This window comes from Neovison vison, chromosome 4 (assembly GCF_020171115.1).
Source record: "Neovison vison isolate M4711 chromosome 4, ASM_NN_V1, whole genome shotgun sequence".
Classification (NCBI taxonomy): domain Eukaryota; kingdom Metazoa; phylum Chordata; class Mammalia; order Carnivora; family Mustelidae; genus Neogale; species Neogale vison.
Window position 1 is genome coordinate 160,611,533 of NC_058094.1, and position 25,597 is coordinate 160,637,129.

Consider the following 25,597-nt stretch of genomic DNA (forward strand, 5'->3'; position numbering starts at 1 on the left):
ATATAGACAGTCCCAAGAAATACAGAACACACAAAGGGAGATGTTTGGTTTGAATTCAGTCATGGGCTCTAACTAAAGGCTTGGAAGAATGTGGGAAGCACGGCAGTATATTTCTGCCTGGTAAACAACAGGTATTTTACTGAAACTGGCATTCATGTTTTATTAACTCCTCCTTCCTTTTATCTGATGATTTTCTTCTTGTAAACACTGCCCTCCAGTTAGTCAGCTGAAATCTGGTTCCCCTCCTCATCCCAAGCTCTTCCAATTTTCAACACACTTCCAACGGATCACTTTCAGTCCTTTGTATTTATAGAGCATCGCCTAGAGAACTCTTTGCCCTTGATAAATCATCTGAAGAATATGTTATCTCATTCCAATTTAATCTGCTACATTGTATTGGAACACCTTAGGCTTGTGTTTTCTTTGGAAATAGTTTCCATTCCGCTTGCTAAAGTTCTCATGTGCAGCCTTATGATTCATCCTAACATTTTTGTGTCAAGGAGATTTTGGTTTAGAGTTTGTACAGTTGAACCTTGAACAAACCTGGATTGAACTGCACAGGTCCACTTATACATGGATATTTTTCAATAAATGCAGGACAATACTGTAAATGTGCTTTCTCTCCCTATGCTCTTCTTAGCATTTTCTTTTCTCTAGCTTACATTATAAGAATACAATATATAATACAAATATACATTAATTGACTGTTGATGTTACTGGTAAGACTTTTGGTCAATAGTAGGCTATTGTAGTTAATACAATAACTTGGGGGAGTCAAAAGTTATAGGCAGATTTTTAACTGGGTAGCCTTGGCATCCCTAACTCCCATGTTGTTCCATGTTGTTCCAGGGTCAAGTGTACTTGAGATCAACTCTTGAGTTTCTTTGGTATGGGGGTGTTCAGGGGCTATGACAAGAGCAAACTCTAGGTAATAACTAGCTTATTCACCTAAGTTCATATCAGAGCTGGCAACAAGTAATAAATTTGTTCATTTCATGCCATTGTTTTCTGTCCAATTCCCCAAAGAGGTACTAAATGGACAGTAAAATGTATAGCAACTAGAGAGAGGAGGAAGATTCCACGTGTTCATGTACCACAAGCTGAGAGATGATTCTTATTTTTAAAACTCAGAAGTTAGTTATTTAATTTATTTTCTTTCTTAACTTCAACTTTGAGATCTTGGCTTTATTATTATTTTTCCTTCTCTTCTCAAAGCCACTGCATTTGGCTACTAATCTTCACACATAACTGTCATGCTGGCTTCACCTAGTGCAGGTTCTCCTACACAGGTCCTGCTCCACATCCTTTTCCTTCTGTTGTTGGTGTTGATTTCTTACTTCTTCCCAGTGAAGAATCTTAGCTGATTCCTCAGGAGTTTTTCAGCTTAGAAGATGGGCATGGCTCCAAACTGAGTTATTCTACTTATGACAGAAATAAGTAGGGCTTCTGATATGTAATCAGAGCACTCATTTCTCTGCCCCAAGTTCTTGAGGATTATAGCATTTTGAACATACAGGTTCCTCCCAGTAACATCTTGAAACTGAGTACTAATTAATCACAAGGTTAAATTTAAAGTTTCTTACATAGATCTCACTCCTTTCTCATGAATTCCTAGGAATAAAAACTGCATTATTTTAAATAAAGAAATTCTTGGCTTCAACAATTCCATTCCAAATCTTACCAGTTCTTCAGTTTCCTTCTCTCCCACTTAAAAGCCACACCTGAGAGGGGGCTTTCTGTTGTGGGCAGAAGCTGTTTGAAATAATTAATCTACAAATATTTGTTTTTGTCTTTTTCACTGTAGAAGTGAAAGGTGAGCCAGTGCTGTTTGAGACTGAATAGGGCAGTGCTAAGCTTTGATGGTGGTGTTACCAACGTGCCCTCAGGAGGAGGAAATCTAATCAGTCTCCCTCTATTACTCACATAGCATTTGTGCAAAGTCTGTGGCTAAGAAGATTATTGTATGAACCTTACTCATTGGTAGAATTCACTGAATAGGTGAGGTAACCAATCCCTAATGACAAATAGTTCTTTAAAAAAAAAAAAAAAAAAGAAAAAAGGAAATAAAAAGGCCCTAAAGCAAGTAGTGTGTTTATGGCCCCTTCCCTAAATGAACTATCTTAGGGAGAAAGGCTGCAGAGGTAAGACTGTTCATTCTGAAGGCTGGCTGTGCCTACCACAAGTACAAGGCAAAGAGGAATTGCTGGCCATGTGTGCGGGGTGTGGCCCCGAATCCTGTGGAGCATCCTTTTGGAGGTGGCAACCACCAGCACATTGGCAAACCCTCCACTATCCGCAGAGATGCCCCTGCTGGCTGCAAAGTGGATCTTATTGCTGCCTGCCGGACTGGGCGTCTCCGGGGAACCAAGACTGTGCAGGAAAAGGAGAACTAGGGTTGAGGGGCTCAATAAAGTGTGTCCTTCTGCAAAAAAAAAAAAAAAAAAAAAAAGAGATCTATAAAAATGCTAATGACCTGATGAGCTCAGAGAACATTCTTTAGGTCCGTTAAACAAAACAGATTGTTTTAAAGACCTTGTCTTTGCAAACTGAAAAATGTTTCAGATGGTGTAAAGGCCCCCCTTCTCAGGTCTCAAGCACCTTGAGGATGACAAATAAAGATGTGTACTTGCATACTTTGGGTTTATATAGTACCTTTCTACTGAAGAGCATAAGAGTATAATTAAGGGTATGATCAATTGTCTATGCAAGCTATGAGGGGAAGGGAAGGGAAAGTGAGGAACAGAAAGGGCTAATCAGTGAAGTGACAGGCTGTAGCCATCAAGGGGATGCAGAATAATTTAAATCAGGGTCCCCTGGTCCCCTATTTGTTCAGTTCACTTAATTTCAACCTAGTTAGTTCTCTCTTTGCTGAGCTTACCAGGTAAAAAAATGTTTACGAATTAGTGTAACTTCCTAATTCGTGTTAGCCTTACTTATAAAGGCCAAGAAAGATGCTTTATTTAGCTCCTCAGATCTGACGACATCATTCACTACAGAACAAGTGAACTCTGCTGAGGGTAGCACAGCCACTCGACCACACTGCCCGAGCGCTTAACTGAAGGCCGCTTACACCTCTGGTTAATCAGCCACTAGGAAAACCAACCCTGGGAACACCAGAAGCATCTGGAAAAGCAACAAATTCATATATTCCGAAGTCATCCAGAGCATCTTCATGGCCTGAAATATAAAACAAATACTACTTACAAATCAAATGTCTCAAACTACTATTGTAGCTTTTTTTAAGGCTTTGTAAAACTTATCTTTGTTGTTGCTTCAAGTGGTATGAGTATCAAACCAATTTAAGGCTTCCTAATCCCCTACAGTCATATTGCCATTAAGCAGTGTTAGAAATCACTCCTTCCGAAGCTGAGAATCGAAACTGACTTGGGACAATTATTCTTAAAGCCTGATGTGTAACGGCGTATTCTATATGCAAATGAATGCGTGTGGGCAGGCTTGTCCCTTGTAACTCTTAGTTACCAAAGAGCACACCTAGGCTTTTCAGCCTGGGAGTCACAACATCTCTTAACTACACATAATATGTACTGCACCCTGCCAGATCTAAAACAGATACCATCAGAACTAATAAGAATACGTAATTAAATACAGCTGCCCATGGGTCCAAAATATAATACAAGGCAATATCGAAATCACCCAAACTGTCATCTGTAAAATGATGGGAGTGGAGTGGTTTGGAGGAACGAGATGGTCTCTGGGGCTTGGTAAGAGGAAGCAGACCCATATTCACGAAGCATCCAGGCATATTAGGCACTCCACCCACAACATTGTATTTAATTCTCACAGCAACCTCAGTGTGTGTGTTTGGCTGGGGGTGGGGGGTAGTTATTATCTTTATTATATAGATGAGGAAGCTGAGGTCAGGAAAAATTAGTTTTCTCAAGGTGACATTGGGGAAAAGTAGCATATACGGCACTGAAACCCAGCTCCGTGTGACTCCCGATCCTGAGTTAAAGCCCCATTGTTAGCTTAACAACAACTCTGTAGGGAGTCCCTAGTGAATGGCAATGAGGGGCACTGCTGGGGACAAAGAAGCAGCAAAACTGTCAAAGCTCCCTTTCCTCTTCTCCCTGGGCTGGCACTGCCCACATTGTATCTGCTTTAGGAATGAATAAATTGAGAGGGTCCTGGGCATTTTCAAAATAATACAAGGATCAATGGATTAGAATTCAAAAGAACTCAGTGATGGTGGGCAAGTGACTTAATCTCCAAGCTTTGGTTCTCTTGCCTGTAAAACGGAGTTGAGTGCCTTTCAGGCTTATTTTATAGACTTGCATGACTTAGTTAAAACCAACACACTTTGTAGAGTAAAGGCAATTATTCAAAGGTAAGAGACTGTATTATATCAATATTAGATTACATGAATTCTCTTTTATCAATAGTACATTATATGTAATAATTAATATCAACAATATTAATTTATATACATTAACACTGATATTAGTCCCTTTCAGCATGGCCATTACCTGAAAATGTTTGAGCTTTCCTGTATTCTGTTTCTGGCCTGAAAAGACAAATGGGCATTTCTGTCAGTGAAAATAATTGAGGAAAAAACATTCAGGAAAAAATTATTTTTGTAGAAACATATGCATTACCTGCCTTCTAGCTTCTGTTTTATAACTAAAACCAAAAGAAAAAAAACAACATAATAAGGTACTTTTTAGTACACATATAAAACAATTTGTAAATTTCCTTTCTAATTTTAACCCACCTTTGTAGGGTTGATATTTTTTCCACAGGAAGAGAAGACACATGGATATAATCAAAAAGAGTGATATTCCAGTTATACTTGCTAAGGGAGACAATGATTTCCCTTTTTGTGCAAGCTTCTCCAGTCCTAAATAAAAAGACATATTTTAATATTTTTATTAAAGATCAATAATAAATTACTATAGAGTTTGATTTGTTTATGCTTTATCTGGGGACATTACTGGACTTATATATTATATATTATTTCTTTTGTGTGTGTGGAGACAGAGAGAGAGAGAGAGACAGGGTGTTAGCAAGTGAGAATGAGAAAGTCCAAGCAGAAGGAATGCACTTATTAGAAAAAACAGCCATTTGACCACAATGGCCCAAACTCTCTAAGGATATTTGTGGTTGGGAATGTGGTAAGCTACCCGGGATAATACTAATGTGTTGTACTAGAGGCAGCAAATAGCTTATGTCTTACTTTCCAACAGTGTTCACTGCCATTAACTTACATCTGTTTGATCTCATTGTATAAAATATCCCCAGTTGTTGAGTTGTTCTCTTTCCTTCCACCTCACTCATTCAGTATAATTCAGGTACATGGAATTTCCAGGCAGGTAGTATGTTATTAAAGTACCAGAGGGGAGGTGTTTACTTCAAATACACTCCACTAATTTTTGACCAATAAAGAAATTTTAATTCCTAAAATAGAATATGTGTGATTGTCAATAAAATATTTGAAGTCCCACATTGTAACTAGAATTCACTTGCTTTATAAGTCATTCCTTTTAATATTCCTATATATTTTACTTATATATTTTATTAGAATTCCTATAATATTCCTATATAATTTTTCAGTTTTGTTAGTTTAATAATCCATAAAGCAAGTCAAGTACTAAAAACAAAAACAAAAAACAAAAACAAAAACAAACTGCTCTTTGCTGTGCAGACCTTTCTGAACCAGGTCTCCCGGGGGTGTGGGGAGCCCCCCACAGCAGCCCTGCCACTGCCACTTGAAGGCCCAAGATCCACAAATAACAAGGGGAAGCCCAGTCCTCCAGGGGAGGAAGTTCAGCTGGGCAGACAGGGCTGATGATATGCCAGAGAGGCCCTCAGGGGCCCAGGAATCCCTCTGACAGAAAGTCCAAGTCTCAGAAGATGGAAGGTGGCCTGCTGGTGGGCGGTCAAGGGGCAATGGGGGTCAGGTGGGGTCAGGGCCAGTGGCAGCCCTGTGAACTATATAAAATATGGGGTAATAGCTAACATCTGCCTAGTGCTTATAATATATCAAACTCTGTTCTAAGAGTGTATGATATATATAACCCATTGAACGTTTGCAGCAATCAATAAGGAAGTATTATTATCATCTTACAGACGAGGAAGCTGAGCCTTGCCCAAGGTCACTCAGCTAATAAGTGGGCAGAGGCCACATGTGGCCCAGGCTCTCGACACTTCGTGCTGCCTCCCTTTGATGTTATTTTTTTTTTTCTTTAGAAGATTTTATTTATTTATTTGAGAGAGAGAGAGAGAGCAAGCAAGAGAGACAGTGCACAAGTCCGTGGGAGGGGCAGAGAGAGAGAGGGAGAAGTAGGCTCCAGGCTGAGCAGGGACCCTGGGATCAGGACCTAAGCCTAAACTGAAGGCAGTTGCTTAACTGACTAAGCCACCCAGTGCCCCCCTTTGATGCTATTTAAAACCAACAAATGGCTACGTTAACACCTCTTTTAGACTATATATTTAGTCACAGAGTTAATCTATACAGTGGACAGTAGTTGTGACCTGCAGCTACTGTGAGTAATAGATGTCTTCCATAAATCATGTGAATCAGGTATTCATTTGGAAATGAATTGGGGAAGTTGCCTGTCCCAGTCCAGCTTTACGTGGGAGTGAATATCATGGGATATTTCTTCCATCTTGGAGTGGTGAAAAAAGCCTGGATAAACCTGGGTACAGTGAAGAACTTGGTGTCCACCCAGCTCTGAAATAAATATCCAGGTGGTACTGTGTTGTCTTCCCCAATAAAAGCTCTGCTGAGGTCTCTAGCAGCAAAGATAGGGAAAAAAACCTTAGTATTTCCCTTCTTTTACTGTGGCTGTATACATAGTCTCATGGCTATCTAGAACACTTCCATCTTTTAATCTTCCCAGAATCTTCACATAATATAATATAGATCAGACATGACAAATTACAATTAAAAAGTCATGGGAATCATATTACCTCTTCTAATCTTCTCATACAATGCTGTTCACATATTCCCCTTAAGTCCTTAAGAGTTAAGCAAGGTTGTTTTTGCATTATCAAAAATCTTTACTATCTCTGATGGGAAGTTTATAAATTTCTGATACATATTCAGAGAACTGTATTCTTTTTTTTTTTTTTTTTTAAGATTTTATTTATTTATTTGACAGAGATTGCAAGTAGGCAGAGAGGCAGAGAAGCAAGTTCCCCGCTGAGCAGAGAGCCCAGTGCAGGTCTTGATCCCAGGACCCTGAGATCATGACCTGAGACAAAGGCAGAGACTTTAACCCACTGAACTCCAGGCACCCCCAGAGAACTGTATTCTTAAAATGTCCTTTCTGTGGGATGACCATACTGGTGCAGTATTTATTGCTTTTTTCCCCCCCTCTTTTTAAGATTTTACTTATTTATTTGACAGAGAAAGAGATCACAAGTAGGCAGAGAGAGAAGGGGAAGCAGGCTCCCCACTGAGCAGAGATCACAAGTAGGCAGAGAGAGAAGGGGAAGCAGGCTCCCCACTTAGCAGAGAGCCCAATGTGGGGCTCGATCCCAGGACCCTGAGATCATGACCTGAGCCTAAGGCAGAGGCTTAACCCACTAAGCCACCCAGGCACCCCACATTTATTGCTTTTAAACACATCTTAAATTAAACTCAAACTTTGGATGGAAGAAATAAATGCAGCGCAAATTGGTTTAAAATGAATGAGAATGGTGATTTTGGGTTCTAGATCTCCACTAGAATATCAAAAAACTTATTAGAAAGATTATTTTTCCTTCTTTTCTTTGTTAAAAATTTATCCACTGTTGGAAAGCTGACCTTTTAGCTTGAACTACTTTTGCATTTGGGTGATCTCTTTGTGAGGTTTAAGCCTTTCTTCAGATACTCCACTACTACTTGAAGGGTTTGTTCTTTCTAAAGAGCTGGGCATCACTGGGTGAGCCATTTGACTCTGACGGCCTTGATTTCTCACACTAGTGAAATGAGGAGGTTAGAGTGAGAGGCCTTTAAGTTCTCTTTCTTCTCTAACATTCTAGAATTTGAGGCAGCCAGAGAATTTTACATGAAGTAATACTTCTTATCTTAAAAAATGTGTCTGGGGCGCCTGGGTGGCTCAGTGGGTTAAAGCCCCTGCCTTTGGCTCAGGTCATGATCTCAGGGTCCTGGGATCGAGCCCCACATCGGGCTCTCTGCTCAGCAGGGAGCCTGCTTCCTCCCTCTCTGTCTCTCTCCCCACCTGCCTCTCTACCTACTTGTGATCTCTGTCTGTCAAATAAATAAAAAAAATCTTAAAACAAAAACAAAAACAAAAATGTGTCTAATTCTTATCTAGTTTGCCTAATACTAGTAGAGCTATATCAGCTTTCTTTTGGCTATTTGTATAGTTTATCTGTTCATCCTTTTATTTTCAATCTTTCAGTATCCTTACATATAAGATATATATCTTGTAAGAATCAAATTGGTTTTTTTTTGCATCAAATAGTATTTTTTTAATCCAATTTGATAATATTTGTCTTTTGGTTGGGATATTTAGTACATTAGCATTTAATGGAATTACTAATAAATTTGATTTAGTCGACAATCATCATGTTTTCTATATTTCCTCTACTTTTATCTCTCTTGTTTTAATTCTGATTAATCGGGATTTCATTTTATTCCTCTTTTCTTCTCTAACTACTCATTAGTTGTACATTTTTCTCTGTCTCTTAGACTTCGAGGATTAAAAAAAATTAATCAAAATTAATACTTTTACTGCTTGCCACTTCCTCTGCCTTCCACAATACAAAAGTAAGTTCCATATTAAAGATGAGAAAGCTAAGACTTCAGGATACAAAGTTGAACTCAATAATGTTTGACTATAATTCTATGTTCTTTCTACCACTTCCACCTGATCATTATGTAAGAAACAGAAGTCTTTCCACTCACTAAGCCCAAATCTACTCAGTTCTACCAACTGAAATTACAACAAATAAATAAAATCTTTTTCTGCACGATGCCTTCTCAGTTGTTTATTGAAACTCTCATATCTCCCCTGAGAATTCTCTTCTTCAGATTTAACATCCCCAGATGGGTTATTGTTCTTTGTGTGACTGATTTCCACATTCTCTACTGTCCTAGAGTTAGAATTTTGGAAACCCAACAAAAGCTAATCTATTTTACTTCTAAAATAAAATTCAGAAGGACCCATACTCTGGTGTGGTTGTCAATAAAATAAAGGCAAAGAGAATACTCTCTTGAAACACCACTAGAGATAGAAAAGCAATGCAATAAAGAAGAAATACTAAATACCAGAATGGCATAATTTAAGATATAGTATATGATTTGGACACCACTTTTAGCAAATAAATATCCAATATTAAAATCAAAACTAGCCAATTTTCAGATATGCATACTTAAATGTATAAGCATTATATGTATATAAAACAAAATGTACATTTGTTTCCCACTTATTTGCTACAGATGTAGCATATCAGTAATAATGTAAATAATTAAAAAAAATTAAAGTAACATTTACTAGGTACAGACAAAGAAATAAGTCTCAGAGAAACGAAAGTATCTGTCAGGAAGTCATAAAACTAAGATAGAACATAGTTTTTTTCCTACTGCAAGTTCAATTTTTTCCTGTTAACTCATGGTCAAGAGAATGGTTTTGTAATACAGGTAGGCTCCTATATATCCAGTTTTACCTCTAACCTTCTCTGATACCACACTTGGTGTGTTTTAGCTCTTTCACTTGCTGATAGTTAGAGTGCCTTCACTAAAATTCCTAACTCCTCAAAAAAGTATCCAGTGATGGGATGCCTGGGTGGCTCAGTTAGTTAAGCAGCTGCCTTCGGCTCAGGTCATGATCCCAGGATGCTCCTTGCTCGGCAGGGAGCCTGTTTCTCTCTCTGCCACTCTGTCTGCCTGTGCTCACTTGCTCTTTCTCTGACAAATAAATAAATAAAATCTTAAAAAAAAAAGAAAAAATTATCCAGTGCTAGTTTATTCTTGCCAAGTTTCTGCTATGTACTTTATGATGAGAAAAACTACAGAAAAGCATTTTGGTATAGTCTCATTCGTTTTCCCCCTTAAGCCTGAAAATATGCTAATAATTATCACTTCCAAGTACTTCTCATTCTAATGGTGAAGTTACACTCCTGCATACATCAGCTCTTTGCCAGGCACTTCTGTGATTCTGAAGCTCAGCTATTGGTTTGCCATGCAATGATTGGACATCTTCCATTTTAATAAGACATCTTCTTGCCTCTCCTCCATTTTTAACTTTTTGCGCCCCCCCCCAACTTTTAAAAGATTTTATTTATTTATTTGACAGAGAAAGAAACAGCAAGACAGGGAACACAAGCAGGGGGAATGGCAGAGAAAGAAGCAGGCTTCCCACTGAGTAGGGAGTCCCAGGACCCTGGGATCATGAATGGATCTGAGTGCAGATGCTTAACAACTAGCTACCCAAGTACCCCAACTTTTGTTCCTTTTGATTTGTGTTTCCTAAAACGATTGAATTTGCACATTCTGTCCTACAGAGGATCTTGCTTATTCCTTTTACGATTACTTCCTTATCTCTCTAATTAATTAACTAATTAATTATTTTTAAGTAGTCTCCATACCCAACATGGGACTCAAAGCCATACCCTGAGATCAAGAGTTGCATCTTCCACTGACTGAGCCAGCCAGGCACCCCTACTTCCTTATCTCTTCAAGACTCCTTCCTCATTGCTTTCTTGTCTCTTTTCCTCTTGGCCCCTGTTAGCCCTACATCAGAGAACCACCCTGCAGTGACCAGTGTCTGTACCCCCATACCTTGTTTATGGCAAAAGCCAAGCATCCTTTTCCTGGAGAATGAGGAATAGGGGTAATCTTTTTTCTAAGAACAAATGATCTTCCCTCTTAGGCCCACTTCTTCTCTAGAGCATTCTGAGTCTCTCCTCTCAACATTGATTCTCTGTCTCAGAACATGAAATTTGCACCCTTTCACAAAATAAAAAAAAAAATGCCAAATAGTCAAGGATCAAATCAAGGGCACAGCTGCTTCAGTCTCAGCTCTAGGCAAGTGTATTTTGGAGAGATGGACTTCCAGACTCCAACTTAAAAATATGGCAGCAGGGAAATTCTGATCCTATTGCTACGGAGAATGTATAGGAATTCTTAATGCAGTTCTGGACACCGGCAGGAGTCCCGTTCTTTCTTTCAGACAGTTTTCTACTGTTTAGCTCATAGCATGCCATTCTCTTCATTATTTAAATATGACTGACTCATTTACCAAAGCCCTAGTGCAAATGCTATTTGCCCCCTCCTTAGGCAAACAAATAAAATGAAATAACATATTAAGTGCAAATATGGGCAGGAGGTGTGGTATCCATGGTATCACAGCCCTGCTGTTTGAGAGACTGCACCCAGAACAGGACAGCCATATGCTACCAGTCTGCACATCTATTCCTAGATCAGAGTGGAGTTCTGAGATCTCTACCATTCAATCTGTTTGCTGATTATGGTAGCTGGTTCATGTCCCTGTGGAGATGAAAGCACCATACTGGGGGTGTGCTATTTCTATACTCCTCCAAGGCCCCACAAGACAGACACAGTTATTCTGTGCTAGGTGCTCATGGGGATGTCACCTAAGGTCTTAGGGTGTGGATGTCACGGCTGTAGGTTTTTCTCAGCCATTTTCTCCAGTGGTCCAAAATGAAATATAGCTCCTTAAGACCTTAAATAGGAGAAATTTCTAAATAGAAGAAATAGTCAATTCATTTTCCTGCTTTGGGTCATTTTATTTTTGTCTTCTATATGAGAAGATGTACAATAGAAATAAATATAAAAATGATAGATTTCTCAGGATCATGTGCAAATTCAAGACATTTCTATTATATCTAAATCTCAAACCACAGCCATGTGGCTCTTGGGAACTCCATAATTTATATATTTGAATGTCTTCATTAAATGTGAACACTTGAATTCTGATCATAAATATTTTCATTTTCTATATATGGCATGTTATAGTAGTGATCTGGACCCCACTAAAATTTAAAGCATGGACACCTGCTTTCAAGGAAGTCCTTAATGAAAAAAATAAAATCATTGATTTTTTTTCAAAATACAAGTGGCAATTGATTATCTGAATTGCTAGTTTTTCCTTGAAACTTATATTCTAGATATGATTTTTAGTTACAGGTTTCATAATTTCCCATTAATATGAAAGCATACACATGTCATGGATAAACGAGAGTATCTCTTTGTATCCAGCACAAAATTAGTTAAGGGGGTGAAAAAATACACACTATCCTATATATGTGATCTATCTTTTAGAAAGACCATAGTCTTGTTGATATTCTCAATCAAGAATGTCAAAGGAGGCAGTTTATATAGTGATTAAAGCAAGGGATGTGAATTCAGATATTATTTTATCACTTACTAGCTGTGTGACCTTGCCCATTATCCCTGTTTTCTTTGGTGTATCTCCACTGAGATAGAAAGGCCAATTAATATTTCAAATTAGTTGTGAATCATAACCCATGAGGTGGAAGGCACCATCTGGTTGAGTCCTACCTAGATACTGGAGACAGTCATCATCTTCTCTAGCTTTCTCTCCCAACCACAGGTACCTAATAAAACTTGATTATATCCTGATCTTATTTTCTTTCCATATTTGTGGTCTTGGAGTCATCTCTGGCTCCTTTGTTGTCCTCTACAGCTCATTGCTGAGACTTTTTGGTTGGCCATATCATTTGCCTTAGTAAAAACAAAGAAGCTCCTCTATTTCTTACTACTGGACTCTGGTTACATCAAACACAACTTGGTTCTGAAAATTTCTTAAAGACAGGTATTTATCCCTCAAAATTATTTCAAATTCTCTACCAATTTTTTTTAAAGATTTCATTTATTTATTTGAGAAAGAGAGAGCGTGTGGGGTGGAGAGGCAGAGGGAGGACAGACTCTGCTGAACAGGGAGCCCAATGACACGGGGCTCAATCCCAGGACTTGGGACCATGACCTGAGCTGAAGGCGGAGGCTTAACCCACTGAGCCACCCAGGCGCCCCCCATTTCCACTGATCTTTTTTAAAAAATTTTTTTATTTTTTATTTTTATTTATTTATTTATTTTTCACTGATCTTAATATAGATTGCTCGCTTATCAGAGTGGATGGTCAGTCAGTGCTCAGTTGGTGATGTTCATTTTTTCACCATAGGTTATTGTACACTTAATCTCTATTGCAGAGATTCATTAATTTGGAAAACTTTTAAGAAATCATATACTTAAGACATACTACTCATTTACTTTGCCATTTCCTGCTGTTTTAGTTAAAGTTCTGTGGACATATGGGGGTTGAAAAATAGCTCTAAAAACCACAAAGAGGTCACTAGTGTTGACAACTCTGAATCCCTCTGAAAAATAAGCACCTGCTCTTCTTATTTACCATAATAACAAATACCTGGTCTCTGTACAGGTCAAACAGGTTTTTTTTTATATTTTGTAAAAGGCAATTATTTGATATAAAGACTGTAGCTGTCTTTGGGCTTTGGTAATAAGATCTTAATCAAATATTGGGGGCTTCTGATATTATGAAAAAAGCTTTGGTTAAATATTAATGGGGAAAGTTCAGGCAGTGTGAAAGGTTTCAATGTGATATTCAAGTACATATTGTAGCCATGTCTTCATTAGCAATGAGCATGAGGAACAAGTCTAACATGACAACCAGATTGCTATGAAATTATTTTATATGCTTAATTATGGCTTACTTTAAAATTATGGTTTGGTTAGCTGCTGAAGTAAAAAGCTGGTTAAACCTATTAAAAATTTATTAAAATAGAAAGCAAAGGATGCACCTTTGACATGCCTGCTACTCATAGTAGGTTGTGATCATTTTGTTAGCAGGGATTTTTTTTCAATTGGCATTCTCAATGCTTACCCCAGTAGATGGCCCATAAGACACGCTAAATAATGAATAAATGAGTGTCTGATTTATAGCACCCTGAACAATAAGAGTAATATAGTATCTACTGCCCAAATGACAGAATTCAGGTAAAAATTTCAGAGATGCATTGTCCAATATGGTTGCTATCAGACACACGTGGCTATTTAATTTAAATTAAAATTAATAAAATAAATTCAGTCCCTCAGTTGCATAGCTAAATTTAAATGCTCAAAAGCCAGATGAAGGCAGTGGCTACCATATTGGCTAGTGCAGATATCAAATATTTCCTTCATTGAAAAAAGTTCTGTTGGATAGCAGGTTTTTTTTCTTAAAGTTTTATTTATTTGAGAGAGAGAAAAAGAGAGACTGAGCACGACTGGGGCACAGAGGGAGAAGGAGAAGCAGACTCCCTGATTTGCAGAGAGTGCAACACAGGGCTCAATCCCAGGACCCTGGGACTGTGACCTGAGGTGAAGGAAGACACTTTACCAACTGAGTCACCCAGCCACGCTTGAATAGCATTTTCTAAAGAGTGTGGTATTTTCTTCATATAAAAAAACTCCAAAACCTCATTGTTCCATTATATAAATTCCAATATAGTCAGATGATTTCACAAACATGAATACTCTCAACATATGTCTTTGTCAATTTGTAGTTTGTTATATTCTTACAATTCTTGGTGGCTTTTTAATAGGTTCTTAAAATTCTTGGTGGCTTTTTAATAGGTTCAAAAGACTAGAGAGGAGCAAAACAAAACAAAAAACCACTTTAAACATGTAATTATCACACTTATGCCTGTTAAATATTCAGACTCCTAGATCCTGCCTTCAAGATCCTGACCCAATAGGTCTGAGGTATCTTAACAAAAATACATTATTAGAGGGACGCCTGGGTGGCTCAGTTGGTTGGACGACTGCCTTCGGCTCGGGTCATGATCCTGGAGTCCCGGGATCGAGTCCCGCATCGGGCTCCCAGCTCCACGGGGAGTCTGCTTCTCTCTCTGACCTTCTCCTCCCTCATGTTCTCTCTCACTATCTCTCTCTCAAATAAATAAATAAAATCTTAAAAAAAAATACATTATTAGATCTCCCCAGGTGATTTTGATGCATAAGGCCCAGGGGCCACATATTAAAAAATTAAGCCTAAGAATTACAAGGATTCTTACTTCACTTATTCTTACTTCACTTATTCAATAAAACATATTAACTCTCTCTATATTATGGGCCCCGATCTAGGCACTAGGGCTATAAAGACAGAGAAAGAGAAGATATCAATGGGGAAAGTATTGATGGGTGGTACTTTTTGCACATTTGCCCCTACACCACTAATAGGCACCCTAGCCACCACTCTAAACCTGCTCTCAGTTATTCTCCAGGTGGATACGGACTGGTCTTTGTATGCAAGGCTGAGTCCAGGAAGAGCTTGATACTAGCAGTAGAAGTAGTAGTGTAGAGAAAGCAGAAAAAGGAGAAAAAGGTGGAGGATGAGGACAAGGTGGAAGAGGGGGATGAAGAGGAGAACAGGGAGAGGGGAAGGGATAGGAAGAGGAGAAGAAATTTAAAAAAGAAGGAGAGAAGAAATGGGTTTGAGAGGTAGAAAGGAAGGAGAATGGATAAACTTGGTGACTGGATGTTGGACAGGGCAATAAGCAAGAGAAAGGGGTCTGGAGTGGCATTTAGCTATCTGGTTCAGGTTGGTAGATAGTGAGGCCATTCACCTAAATATGGAATACAGAAAGAATTGTAATTTTGAGGGAAAGAAGATGGTTCACTTTTGATATGCTTGACTTATATGCTGCTTCTGGCATTTCAAATTAGAGACACCCAGAAGGCAACAGGGTATATAGTTTTAGAGTTTTAAAGATACAGATTTGGGATGCACCAGTGTTACATGAAACCATGGGTGTGAATGAAATCATATAGAAAAATAAAATTATACTACAGAGAGAAAAGAGAAGGCTCAAAAGGAAGGGAATTTGGTGGACATACATTTTTAGATAGTGACACTTAACTTGTTGTGGGTTGATGAGCTTTCTGAAAAATCAGATGATTTCTAGAGAATGTCAAACATCACAGACTTAGAAAATGTTACAGTTTCCAAGGTGTTGAGACTCCTTTTGAGAATTTCCATATTTCAGGAGTTTAAAATGACGAAAGAGGAAGGGAGGCCCATGAAAGACAGTGAGAAGAGGAGTCAAATTAGTAGGAAAACCAGATTTCCAAGTCATGGAGATTTAGTCACCTGAGCTAACACAATAGCAGATAGAAACCAGGTTAAATGAGTAGCCTGCTTCTCTTCTATTCCTGATTTTAAAATCAGGAAAGCAAGTTCATATTTAAGTCATTTACTGAATTCTCTTTTTCTTCATAGTCCCTCAGAGTTAGCAATTGCATTCTCTCTCCATTCTATTTTGGGTTTTCTTTCTTTGACTCATAGAAGCCATGGATTCGTTAACTCAGGAAAGAGAGTTTCTCAGAGTTTATCAGCAATCCATAGTAGTTTTTTCTCTTCCACACAGGTATAAAATAGGGCTATGGCAAGGCCAGCTTGAATTTGTGTTTCCTTGGGATCCTTGCCTTTTATGTCACTCTTACCTATAGAAGTGATGATGACTGTGAAATGAGCTTCATCTCGCCGTCCAGTTACATTGTTGTAAGCACAGCACATATAGTCAGTTGTCTTCTGGGTTACCTTCTCAGATGCAACTTCCAAGTGAGGCCCGTGCTTAATGACATATGTTGTATTGTCAGTCCTCCGGATCCAGGAATAGGTATTGGGGGGATAAGAATCAGCAGAACAATAAAATAAGATGGCCTCTCCAATGTCAACAGTGAACACTTCCCCTACTTTTAGCCCTTTGTCAGAATTAACTCGAAGTCCATAAGGTCCATCTGCATTGATTAAAAAAAGAAATAAAGGGATGGCATAAATAATCACAACATAGTTATAGAGTTTGGGAGAGCTCAGCAGCATTTTACTTTCCATGAAAGTCTCAAGTTAAACTTGGGCAAATAGGTACTCATTTAGATTCCCAATAAATCATGAGGACCTAAAAATGTGTTATTCTGATATCCATGACAATGGAAATTATTTGAGATGTGACTGAACTTATCTGAAATTATTTGAGATGTGACTGAATTTATCTGAAACTTAGTATGTAATATTAAAGACACTACCATCATAACCGTGTGCTAAGATTTTTTTTTTCAATTAAGCTAAGATTTTATCATCACTTTTAAAAAAATTTACATTCAGTTAATCAACATATAATGTATTATTTGTTGTGATTCATCAGTCTTATATAATACTAGTGCTCATTACAACACACACCCTCCCCAATGTCCATCACCAAGTTACCCCATCCCTCCACCCCTTCCCCTCCAGCAGGTATGCTAAGCTTTTGAGTAATTAATGTATTGATAAATCTGTAATTGTGCTAGACAAGTACCATCTTTCTGAAACCATAATTGTACTTGAAAGCATATTAGAAATAGATTGTGGCCATTATTTTCTCATTAACAACCATACTTTGAGTATTATCTGTTTTTCTTTTTAGTTCTAAGGGAGGTCATGCAAATATTTACAAAATACAGTTTCACATGGAGCACAGATTTGTGCAGACAGATAGAGAAGTGTCCCATATTTTCATGACATATTAGCAATTAAAGAATTAAAAAAAATTTTTCCCTGCAAACCAAGCTTGGAGTCCTCTTTGGAAAAAATACTTCCTCATTATCATTAACAAATATATATTGATTGGGACACCTGGGTGGCTCAGTGGGTTAAGCCTCTGCCTTTGGCTCAGGGCATCGGGCTGTATGCTCAGCGGGGAGCCTGCTTCCCCTCTTTCTCTGCTTGCTGCTCTGCCTACTTGTGATCTCTTTCTCTCTGTCCAATAAATAAATAAAATCTTAAAAAAAACAGAACCCCCCCAAAACAAATATTCATTGATCACCAGCAAACTAATCCTGGATATCCCATGGTGTTTTTCCTTATTGCAATTTTCTTGTGGCATTTTGCTATGTGTATGGCACCACATTGCCTGTAGACGAAGACATATTTCCCATTGCTTTCTTCAGAAAATAAAGACAGAGATGGAAAAATTTCCCAGCTAGATAAAGTCTATCTTATTCAGTCTAAATCCTGGTTTATATTCTAAAAACTTTAAGGTTTAGATAAGATTGTATTCAGTTTTCAGCTGATCATCACCAACATCTATTGGCTATCCTCCATATGAAAGCACTTTAAGTACTTACACAACAGCATTTAATTTTTAAAGCAACCACATAAGGTAGATGTTATTATTCCCATTATAAGATGTAGGAAGTGACATTTAAAAATTAATTTTCCCATGGTCCAAAGTTTTTAATAGCAGAGCTGGAACTCTAAAATATATGCATTTGATCATTCACATTACTGCCCCCAAAATATATATCAGAACAGTTTCTTGTTATGTAACTATAGTATTAGCTCTAAAATAAGTTAAAATTGTATCATTATATATGAATTCTGTACTCAGTTAATCAAGTAATCAGTCAACAAATTGTTATTTGAGAGATACTATTAGACAATATATTTAATACAAGAGAAAAAATACATAAGACACAGTTCCTACTCTCAAGGAATTAATAACATGGAAAAGGCTATAGATGGTTTGCTCAGTAATAACCTGATCTCAAAGGTTCTGATTTTTTTAAAAGAAGTACTACTTATCTCTCATTATAGGGAATAATATGATGTAATGATTACACAGTAGTCATTATCAGTTATCACTATGTTAAATCCTGATTTTGTCAATAATTAGTTAAGTATTCTTCAGAAGTCATTTAAACTTTTAGGTCTCACTTTCCTCACCTTTGCTACAAAAAAGTTGACTAAATGAATGGTCACCAAAGTTCCTTCTCCTTTTGAAATACCTTTGGATGACTGATACCATGCTAAAGCTATTTTGGATACTGGGAAGCCAACCTTAAATTTTCAGATTCCCAGAGTGGTTCTCTTTGATGTCAGTATTTTCTGACCAATGTACTGTTGGGGAAACACATTTCCCAAGATAAAACAGAAACTAAAGATGCAAAACAATAAATTATATTTAGCTAGGGAAAACAAACTTTACACATATTTGCTTCCTAAAGACATAAACATCTGCAGGGAAGCTATAGATTAACGTTAATATGTACATGTGAGATGATCCTGATTTCAAAAGGCAAATAAAGACATTAGTATCTTCAAATTTGAACTGGAGATGGAACTGGAGATGGCAGATTAAAGGAAGAGAAATGAATGCCCTTTCCAACACTCTACTAGCTATACTAGAATGCCTTTATATGGCTCTCCCATTTCAGGCTATGATACAATCTCTAGAGAAAACCACTCCTTCAGAACTGTGGCTAAGTGGAACCCTCTTATTCTGAATTCCACCAAATGGTAGTTTATGTAATGGGAATGAAGAGTTGTTTTCACTCATTCCACCAAAATAAATACTGAGATGTTACTGTGTGCGTAAGTATTGTCCTAGGCATTATGGAAGAATCCAAGTATCACAGAAATGATTCTTGTGGCTCTTCTCCCAAGCCCCATGCAGCAGCAGGGTCTTCAAGTTGTCAGCATTGGCAGAACATTAAAGAAGCAAAGACCACCAAATGGTAAGTACCGGTTATGATTCACATGGTAGGAAACCAAGAAGAGGAATCAACTAAAGTTTGGAACAAGATACCCAAGTCTGTGCACAAAAACTAAAGTCTGAGAGGGCTTTTCTGTGAGCACTGATTAAACAAGTGTAGTGTAGTTATAAAAATACACCCATTCAGTTTAAGTCTGTCTTCACTGGCTTTCAGGGTTTACAGAATCTGACTATAAAAACAAATTGCTTGATAATTTGACACACATAAAGATGAGTAATATTATGTTCAGTGTGCTGACATTTCTCAAAACTTTTTTGAGAACTCCTCCATTGGAATTGCCTTAGGACCCTGGAACATAATGGAGTAGTGTCAAAAGTAGTAATTCATTCATTTTGGCTAATGGGCTCAATTTGTAAAGGAAACCCACAATCACTTACAGTGAAATTTGGTGAATAAGGTTGATTATCTAATTTAATAATATTGTTCTAGTTTAAAATAAAACATGCTTTTAAAGAAAGGATTCTTGGCTTATCTTCCTTATATGTACACATATTTTGATTTTGCTACTTCCCCATTTGTTGGGTTTCATGATTGGCGTAAGCTTTTCTCCTCTGTCTTAATTACATGGTATATCTGTATATCATAGTTCTTCAGAGTTAACTTCAAAACCTCTCAAACTTTCCCAGCCCCCATACAAACATTTCTCCTAGTTTTTGGAGCCTAACACCTTGAAGCATTTAAATTCCTTGCTTCTGATACGATTTCTTAAAACGTAACATTCTTTATCTTATTATATAAGAAATCCAAGTTTATTGCAGGAAATTCAGAGAATCACAGAGATGGAAAGAAAACTCATTTGTAATTTTACCATTCGAAGAATGAATAATCACATTTGTGTATAATCTTTCAATCTTCTATACTTCTCTCTCTCATACAAACACAGATCTCCTTCCTCTCCCTTCCCTCCCTTCCGTCCTTCCTTCCTTCCTTTGCTCTTTCTTTCTCTCTCTCTCTCTACACTGCTTACAATGTTTTATTCTTACTACACTATGATATTATTTCCTTTTTAGCACTTCAGCCTGACCATCTTTTACTTTGAGGTGCAGCCGTATACATTATTCATGAGAATGGGCAATCCAATTGAAGACATTTGGAGTGATTCAACCAGTGTGGCCTCTGACATTGAAAATGAAAACAGAAGGATAATTCTATTTTGACTTTGGATTATGGTTCAGTTTCTTGCCTGTGGCAGAGAACTCCCAATAGGAATAAACCCTTTGCCTCAGAAATGGCTGTTTACTAAGTGACTTGTAAAATCACATATCATCTGTTCTCTTTAACAATTTATGGCTGGGTGGGAACAGTACCGAAATTTCCAACATGATGCTGCTTGCCACCCTGCTTGGGAGCAGATGGTAAGTATTTACTGTGAATGACCTTTTTTTTTTTTCTTTAATTTTTATCACTTAAAGTACTTCCCTGCAGCAGTGCCATATGTTGCACACAAAATGCAGTGGTTACTGGGTTATTATTTACAACAGAGCTGGAAGGCATATACATTTCATGGACTACAAGTAGGTATCTGTCTGAATTACTGACTTGACATTATATTCCAAACAAGTCCATTACTAGGTTATGACATCATAACCTCATACATACACGGCCAGTCTTGATAGATTCTGTTATGCTTTTTCCTGCCAAAATAAAATATAATTCCTGCTTTCATGGAGGAAGCTGTCACAGAATGCCTTAAGAAAACAGAGCTGTTGATTCATGCTGAAGTTCTAAATTATGATGCGGACCTCCATGGGGGAAATATTGGAATATGACATTGTTATTGAGAAATTTTGCTAAAGATCAGAAACAAAAACAAAAACAAAAAATAAAACAAAAGGCCAAAGCATATAATTAAGAAGCTGTTGCAGTGGGAATTTAAACTTACATCATCAAGTAACACTGGAATCTGAAAGGGATATGAAGAAAGATCATCTGTTCCATTTTAGTCAAGTTCAAGAAACCTGTATCGAGTTCTTAATCCGTGTCAAGTATTGCCCTGGGGATACAAAGATGAACAACACAGAGCTCCTATTTTGGGCTGGAGTGCCTATGAGTAGAAAGACTCCAGTGCAGTGAGTACCAGGAAAAAAGGTGCTGTGGGAGCACGGCGAACCTCTTAGTCACACTGAAGAGCTGAGACAAGGTTGGGGCAGGTGAACATTTCTGGAAAAGATGATTCTATAAAGGAAGATGAGGGTGTAGCCAAGTGAAGAAAGAGAGATGGGAACATAAACCAAGGTGTATATTCCCAGTTTGTATAGAATGATAAAGATCGCAAAAATGTTGATGCTACATCAAAAGAAAAGATAAATGACAAATCCTCACATTATATACTTTACTTATTGTACCCCAAATAGACCAAACTGAACAAAAAATAAAAACAAATGATAAGACAGGGCTAAAATAGCAATAGAAAGAAAAATGTAAAAATTAATGATTCTGGAAAGAAAGTTAGTGAGTCTGGGTTGTGTTTCTATATGTTATGTGATAAGTAATAATTGTTTAGCACAATTCAGACCACGATGTTTGATTTTTGAATTAAACAAACTATGAATGGATGAGTGAATAAGTGAATGAATGAAGGTCAGTAAGATGAGAATGTTGACTAAGTGAAGAATTTTGCATTTGAATATGAAAACTGTCAAGAAAGCAAATTAATAATACTATATTCACAATTACCACTTAATAAGAGTAATAACTGTTAAGCCATCTAGATAATTTATCTTTACAAGTAATTACAATCTACATTTGTAAATTTTCCAAATGTACTTCTTCATACTATCTACCATTAGTCTGACTCATGACTGACCTTTCTCTGTGAGATTTCCATAGACTATGCCTGAAAGAATGTAAGGAAAAAAGTTTAGTCCATAATAGAAGACATATTCTGTGAAGTTTGAATTTATTTGGATGGGATGTTTTCATTCTTTAAAATAATACAGGATAAGAAAGAAGATTTTGGATTTTAAAGCATAATATTTATAGGCATGATTAGGTTTTTCCCTCATTTTTATTCTTTACATCCTGTGTATCACCACGTTCTATGACAATAATGAGCTTGGGGCATGAACTTGTACATGTTAAAAAAGGATCTGGGGTGCCTGGGTGTCTCAGTCAGTTAAGTGTTTGGCTCTTGATTTCAGGTCAGGTCATATGATTTCAGGGTTGTGACACTGAGCCCTGCATCAGGCTCTGGACTAGGCACTGAGCCTGCTTAAGATTCTCTTTCTTCCTTTCTCTGCCCCTCCCCTTCCCTGCTTCTTGCGTATGTGGGTGTGTGTGCATACACACATGTGCACACTTCCTCTCTGTCTCTAAAAAACAAAAAGAAAAAAAAAGGGGGTGCCTGGGTGGCTCAGTTGGTTAAGCATCTGCCTTTGGCTCAGGTCATGATCCCAGAGTCCTGGGAATGAGTCCCACATTGGGCTCCATGCTCCATGGGGAATCTGCTTCTCTGTCCCTCCCCTGGCTCATGTGCTCTCCCTCTCAAATAGATAATCTTTAAAAAAAAGTCTTAATCTCACTTTTCCAGATTAAAATAAACTATATAGCCAAATAAAAGGGTATTTAAAGATGCAAATGACATTTTCATGTGCCTGTAATTGTTTATGGAATTTCCCCCAGGAATTGTTCATTTAAATCTATGGCTAGAGTTTAAAGATAGGCAAATAGATGGAAAGACAGATGTTTAAAAAAAAAAAAAACTGACGTAAAGAAAATATTTTCATGTAAACAAAATAATGTTAACCACTGGTAATGTTTGGGAAAGAAAATGTTCTTCTCAAGGTATTCTTTCAGTTTTCTCTTTGCAGGCATCTTCTTAATAGCCCAGGCTTTCCATAACTTCTTGCTGCCATGTTCCCAATTATGTCAGGATAGTTTTGGCTCACAGGAAAAGAAAAAAAAAAAAAAAAAAAAGAAAGGAAAAAAGGGCTGGGGGGAGAACTAAGATCATTGGGCTCTTCCTAGGTGCTACTCACTGATTTCTTTATTCATAAAATCTCACCTAACCATCCCCACCCAACTTGAGGCAGGTATTACTAGCCTTATATCAAGGACAGTGGAGATAAGGAGAGTGAGGACACTGATGCACAAAAAAGGGGTCACTTGCATATACTGCTAATGGCAGACCAAGGCGTTAGCCCAGGCAGTCTCAGTTTTCAGCTCAGGCTCATAACCACTCTTCTCTCCACTGCACTCCCCAAATAACATGTTAACTAGAATTTAATGTGGTTTAAACAAAAGAACATCAGTTAACAAGAAATGTTTCAGCACAAGCTCACTTCCTGCTGTCTCTCACCACACTGAATGATGGTTCTTTAGGATTAATATTCAGTAGATGATATCTGGCTGCTTTAGTATCTTGTTTTGCATTTTGTACCTTCTATGTGAATGTAAACCATTTAGACCAAGTAATAAAGAATAACGTAAAGATGTACCTACATAGCCCTAGATTTGGCTCACTTTGCCTGCTCACATTTTTTTTTTTTTCACTGTCTTTAAATAACTTCAATACTTAGGTCTTGTGCTACTTGCAGTTGAATGGAAGTGTTAATTCACATCAGGATAAACTTATTCAGTCAAGAAGATGACTACACTTATAAAGAGAACATACCAAATCTGAATTTTTCACTCCAATACAATGTTAGTCATGCAGATAGGCACAGTTTACACTTACTTTGTGAATCTATTTCTCAGCCTATGCATTAAGGCAGACAGAATATTTTCACAATGTCATCTGAATATAAAACTATATAAAACTATAGCTAAAAGTTCTGCTATAAAAATAATGCCATTGTTAAACACAATGTAATTAATGACTGTAACAAATCTCAAGTAAGTTGCTTGCAGTGTGTGGTGTTTTGGTATTTCTTGGTGAAAAACTGTCATTTCCTCCTTCTTTGGTATTTTTAATACAATTTCTTCTGTTTAAACATGAAGGGAATGGTTCATCTTTGAGACAACGAATTCTGGACTAGGTTGAACTAGGTGTTAATCCTCTTTGGTTCCCTTACATCAAAAATGATTTATACAGTATATGATATTTTTTCTATTTCTATGTGGATAATACTTTTCAGAAAAAAAATTCTCAAATTGCTTTTAAATATGTTTAATCATTGTATATAGTTCAAAAATGGTGAATTTTCCTTTCTGTATTATTGGTTTAATAAAATATGTCCTACTTCCCTTTTTTTCCTTTCCTATATATACCATTTCTATGATTGTATGATGTTTGTGATCTATCTTGAAAATGTGTTCTCTTGACAAACATTTTTTGATTTAGCCTAGAATAGGTATGTCTAAGTTTTAGCTTACAAACCATTCTCCAGTCTTTTTTTTATTTGAACCTTTGTTTAAAAAATAATTTTTCCTCATTGTTTACCATATAAAGCCTGAGGTTCTGAGCGCCCCATGATTTAACTCAAACATACCTATCTCACCATCTAGTCTACTATACCCCTTGCTGTATCCTTTGCGCTAACTAAACTGGACCATTTGCCTAAACTTTGACCTCTGCTTTGGGTTTGGGTTCCTGCTGTCCTCATTGCCTGAAATGGTTACTTGCCCCAGTCATCATGCTCATTGTTCAAGATTCATCTCAAATCTTACTTTCTACAATAACAGTTCTCTCTAGCCAGAAGTATTCCTTCTCTGAATTTCCAGAACCTCATAATATTATAGTGATAATAATGGCTAATAGTTGTAGAGTACTTACAATGGGTCAGTCGCTGTTCTAAGCCATTTGCATGTAGGAATAGATTTAATCCTCACGGTGACTCTATGAAATAGGTCTCATTTGGTATTATAAAGGTATTATCACCATTATATGGATGAAGAAACTGAGGCACAAAGAAGTAAGGTAGTAGATCTATGATTTGAACCCAGGCCTCTGGCTCCAGAGTTCTTATTCCTGGCCATTACAGTCCTTTGTATACTTCCCTGTGGCATTTATGATATTCTATTTCACACACTTTATTGTGTACATTTTCTCACTTCTGCTTAACTCTAAGATAGCTTCCTCTTTGAAGATTCAGTGATTCCATTTCTCTTGGCTTAAT

At 37.3% G+C, this 25,597-nt stretch overlaps 1 protein-coding gene across 9 annotated transcripts in view; it reads right to left on the reverse strand.

Moving 5' to 3' along the window:
* Positions 1 to 25,597, reverse strand: part of HEPACAM2 (HEPACAM family member 2) — a 52,881-nt gene that overhangs the window by 7,336 nt on the left and 19,948 nt on the right. For 8 of the 9 annotated variants that reach the window (XR_006384263.1, XM_044246038.1, XM_044246037.1 and 5 more), the window contains exons 4-8: positions 16,452 to 16,748; positions 4,730 to 4,855; positions 4,614 to 4,638; positions 4,485 to 4,522; positions 3,104 to 3,177 (exon numbers count right to left, since the gene is read on the reverse strand). Coding sequence is in view for 8 of the 9 variants with exons in the window: in XM_044246038.1 (XP_044101973.1) it covers positions 3,104 to 3,177; positions 4,485 to 4,522; positions 4,614 to 4,638; positions 4,730 to 4,855; positions 16,452 to 16,748 (560 nt within the window). In the remaining variant the exon portion in view is untranslated. Of the gene's footprint in view, positions 1 to 3,103; positions 3,178 to 4,484; positions 4,523 to 4,613; positions 4,639 to 4,729; positions 4,856 to 10,786; positions 10,916 to 16,451; positions 16,749 to 25,597 lie in introns of those variants that run through there. The other variant, XM_044246036.1, reaches the window with a different exon arrangement.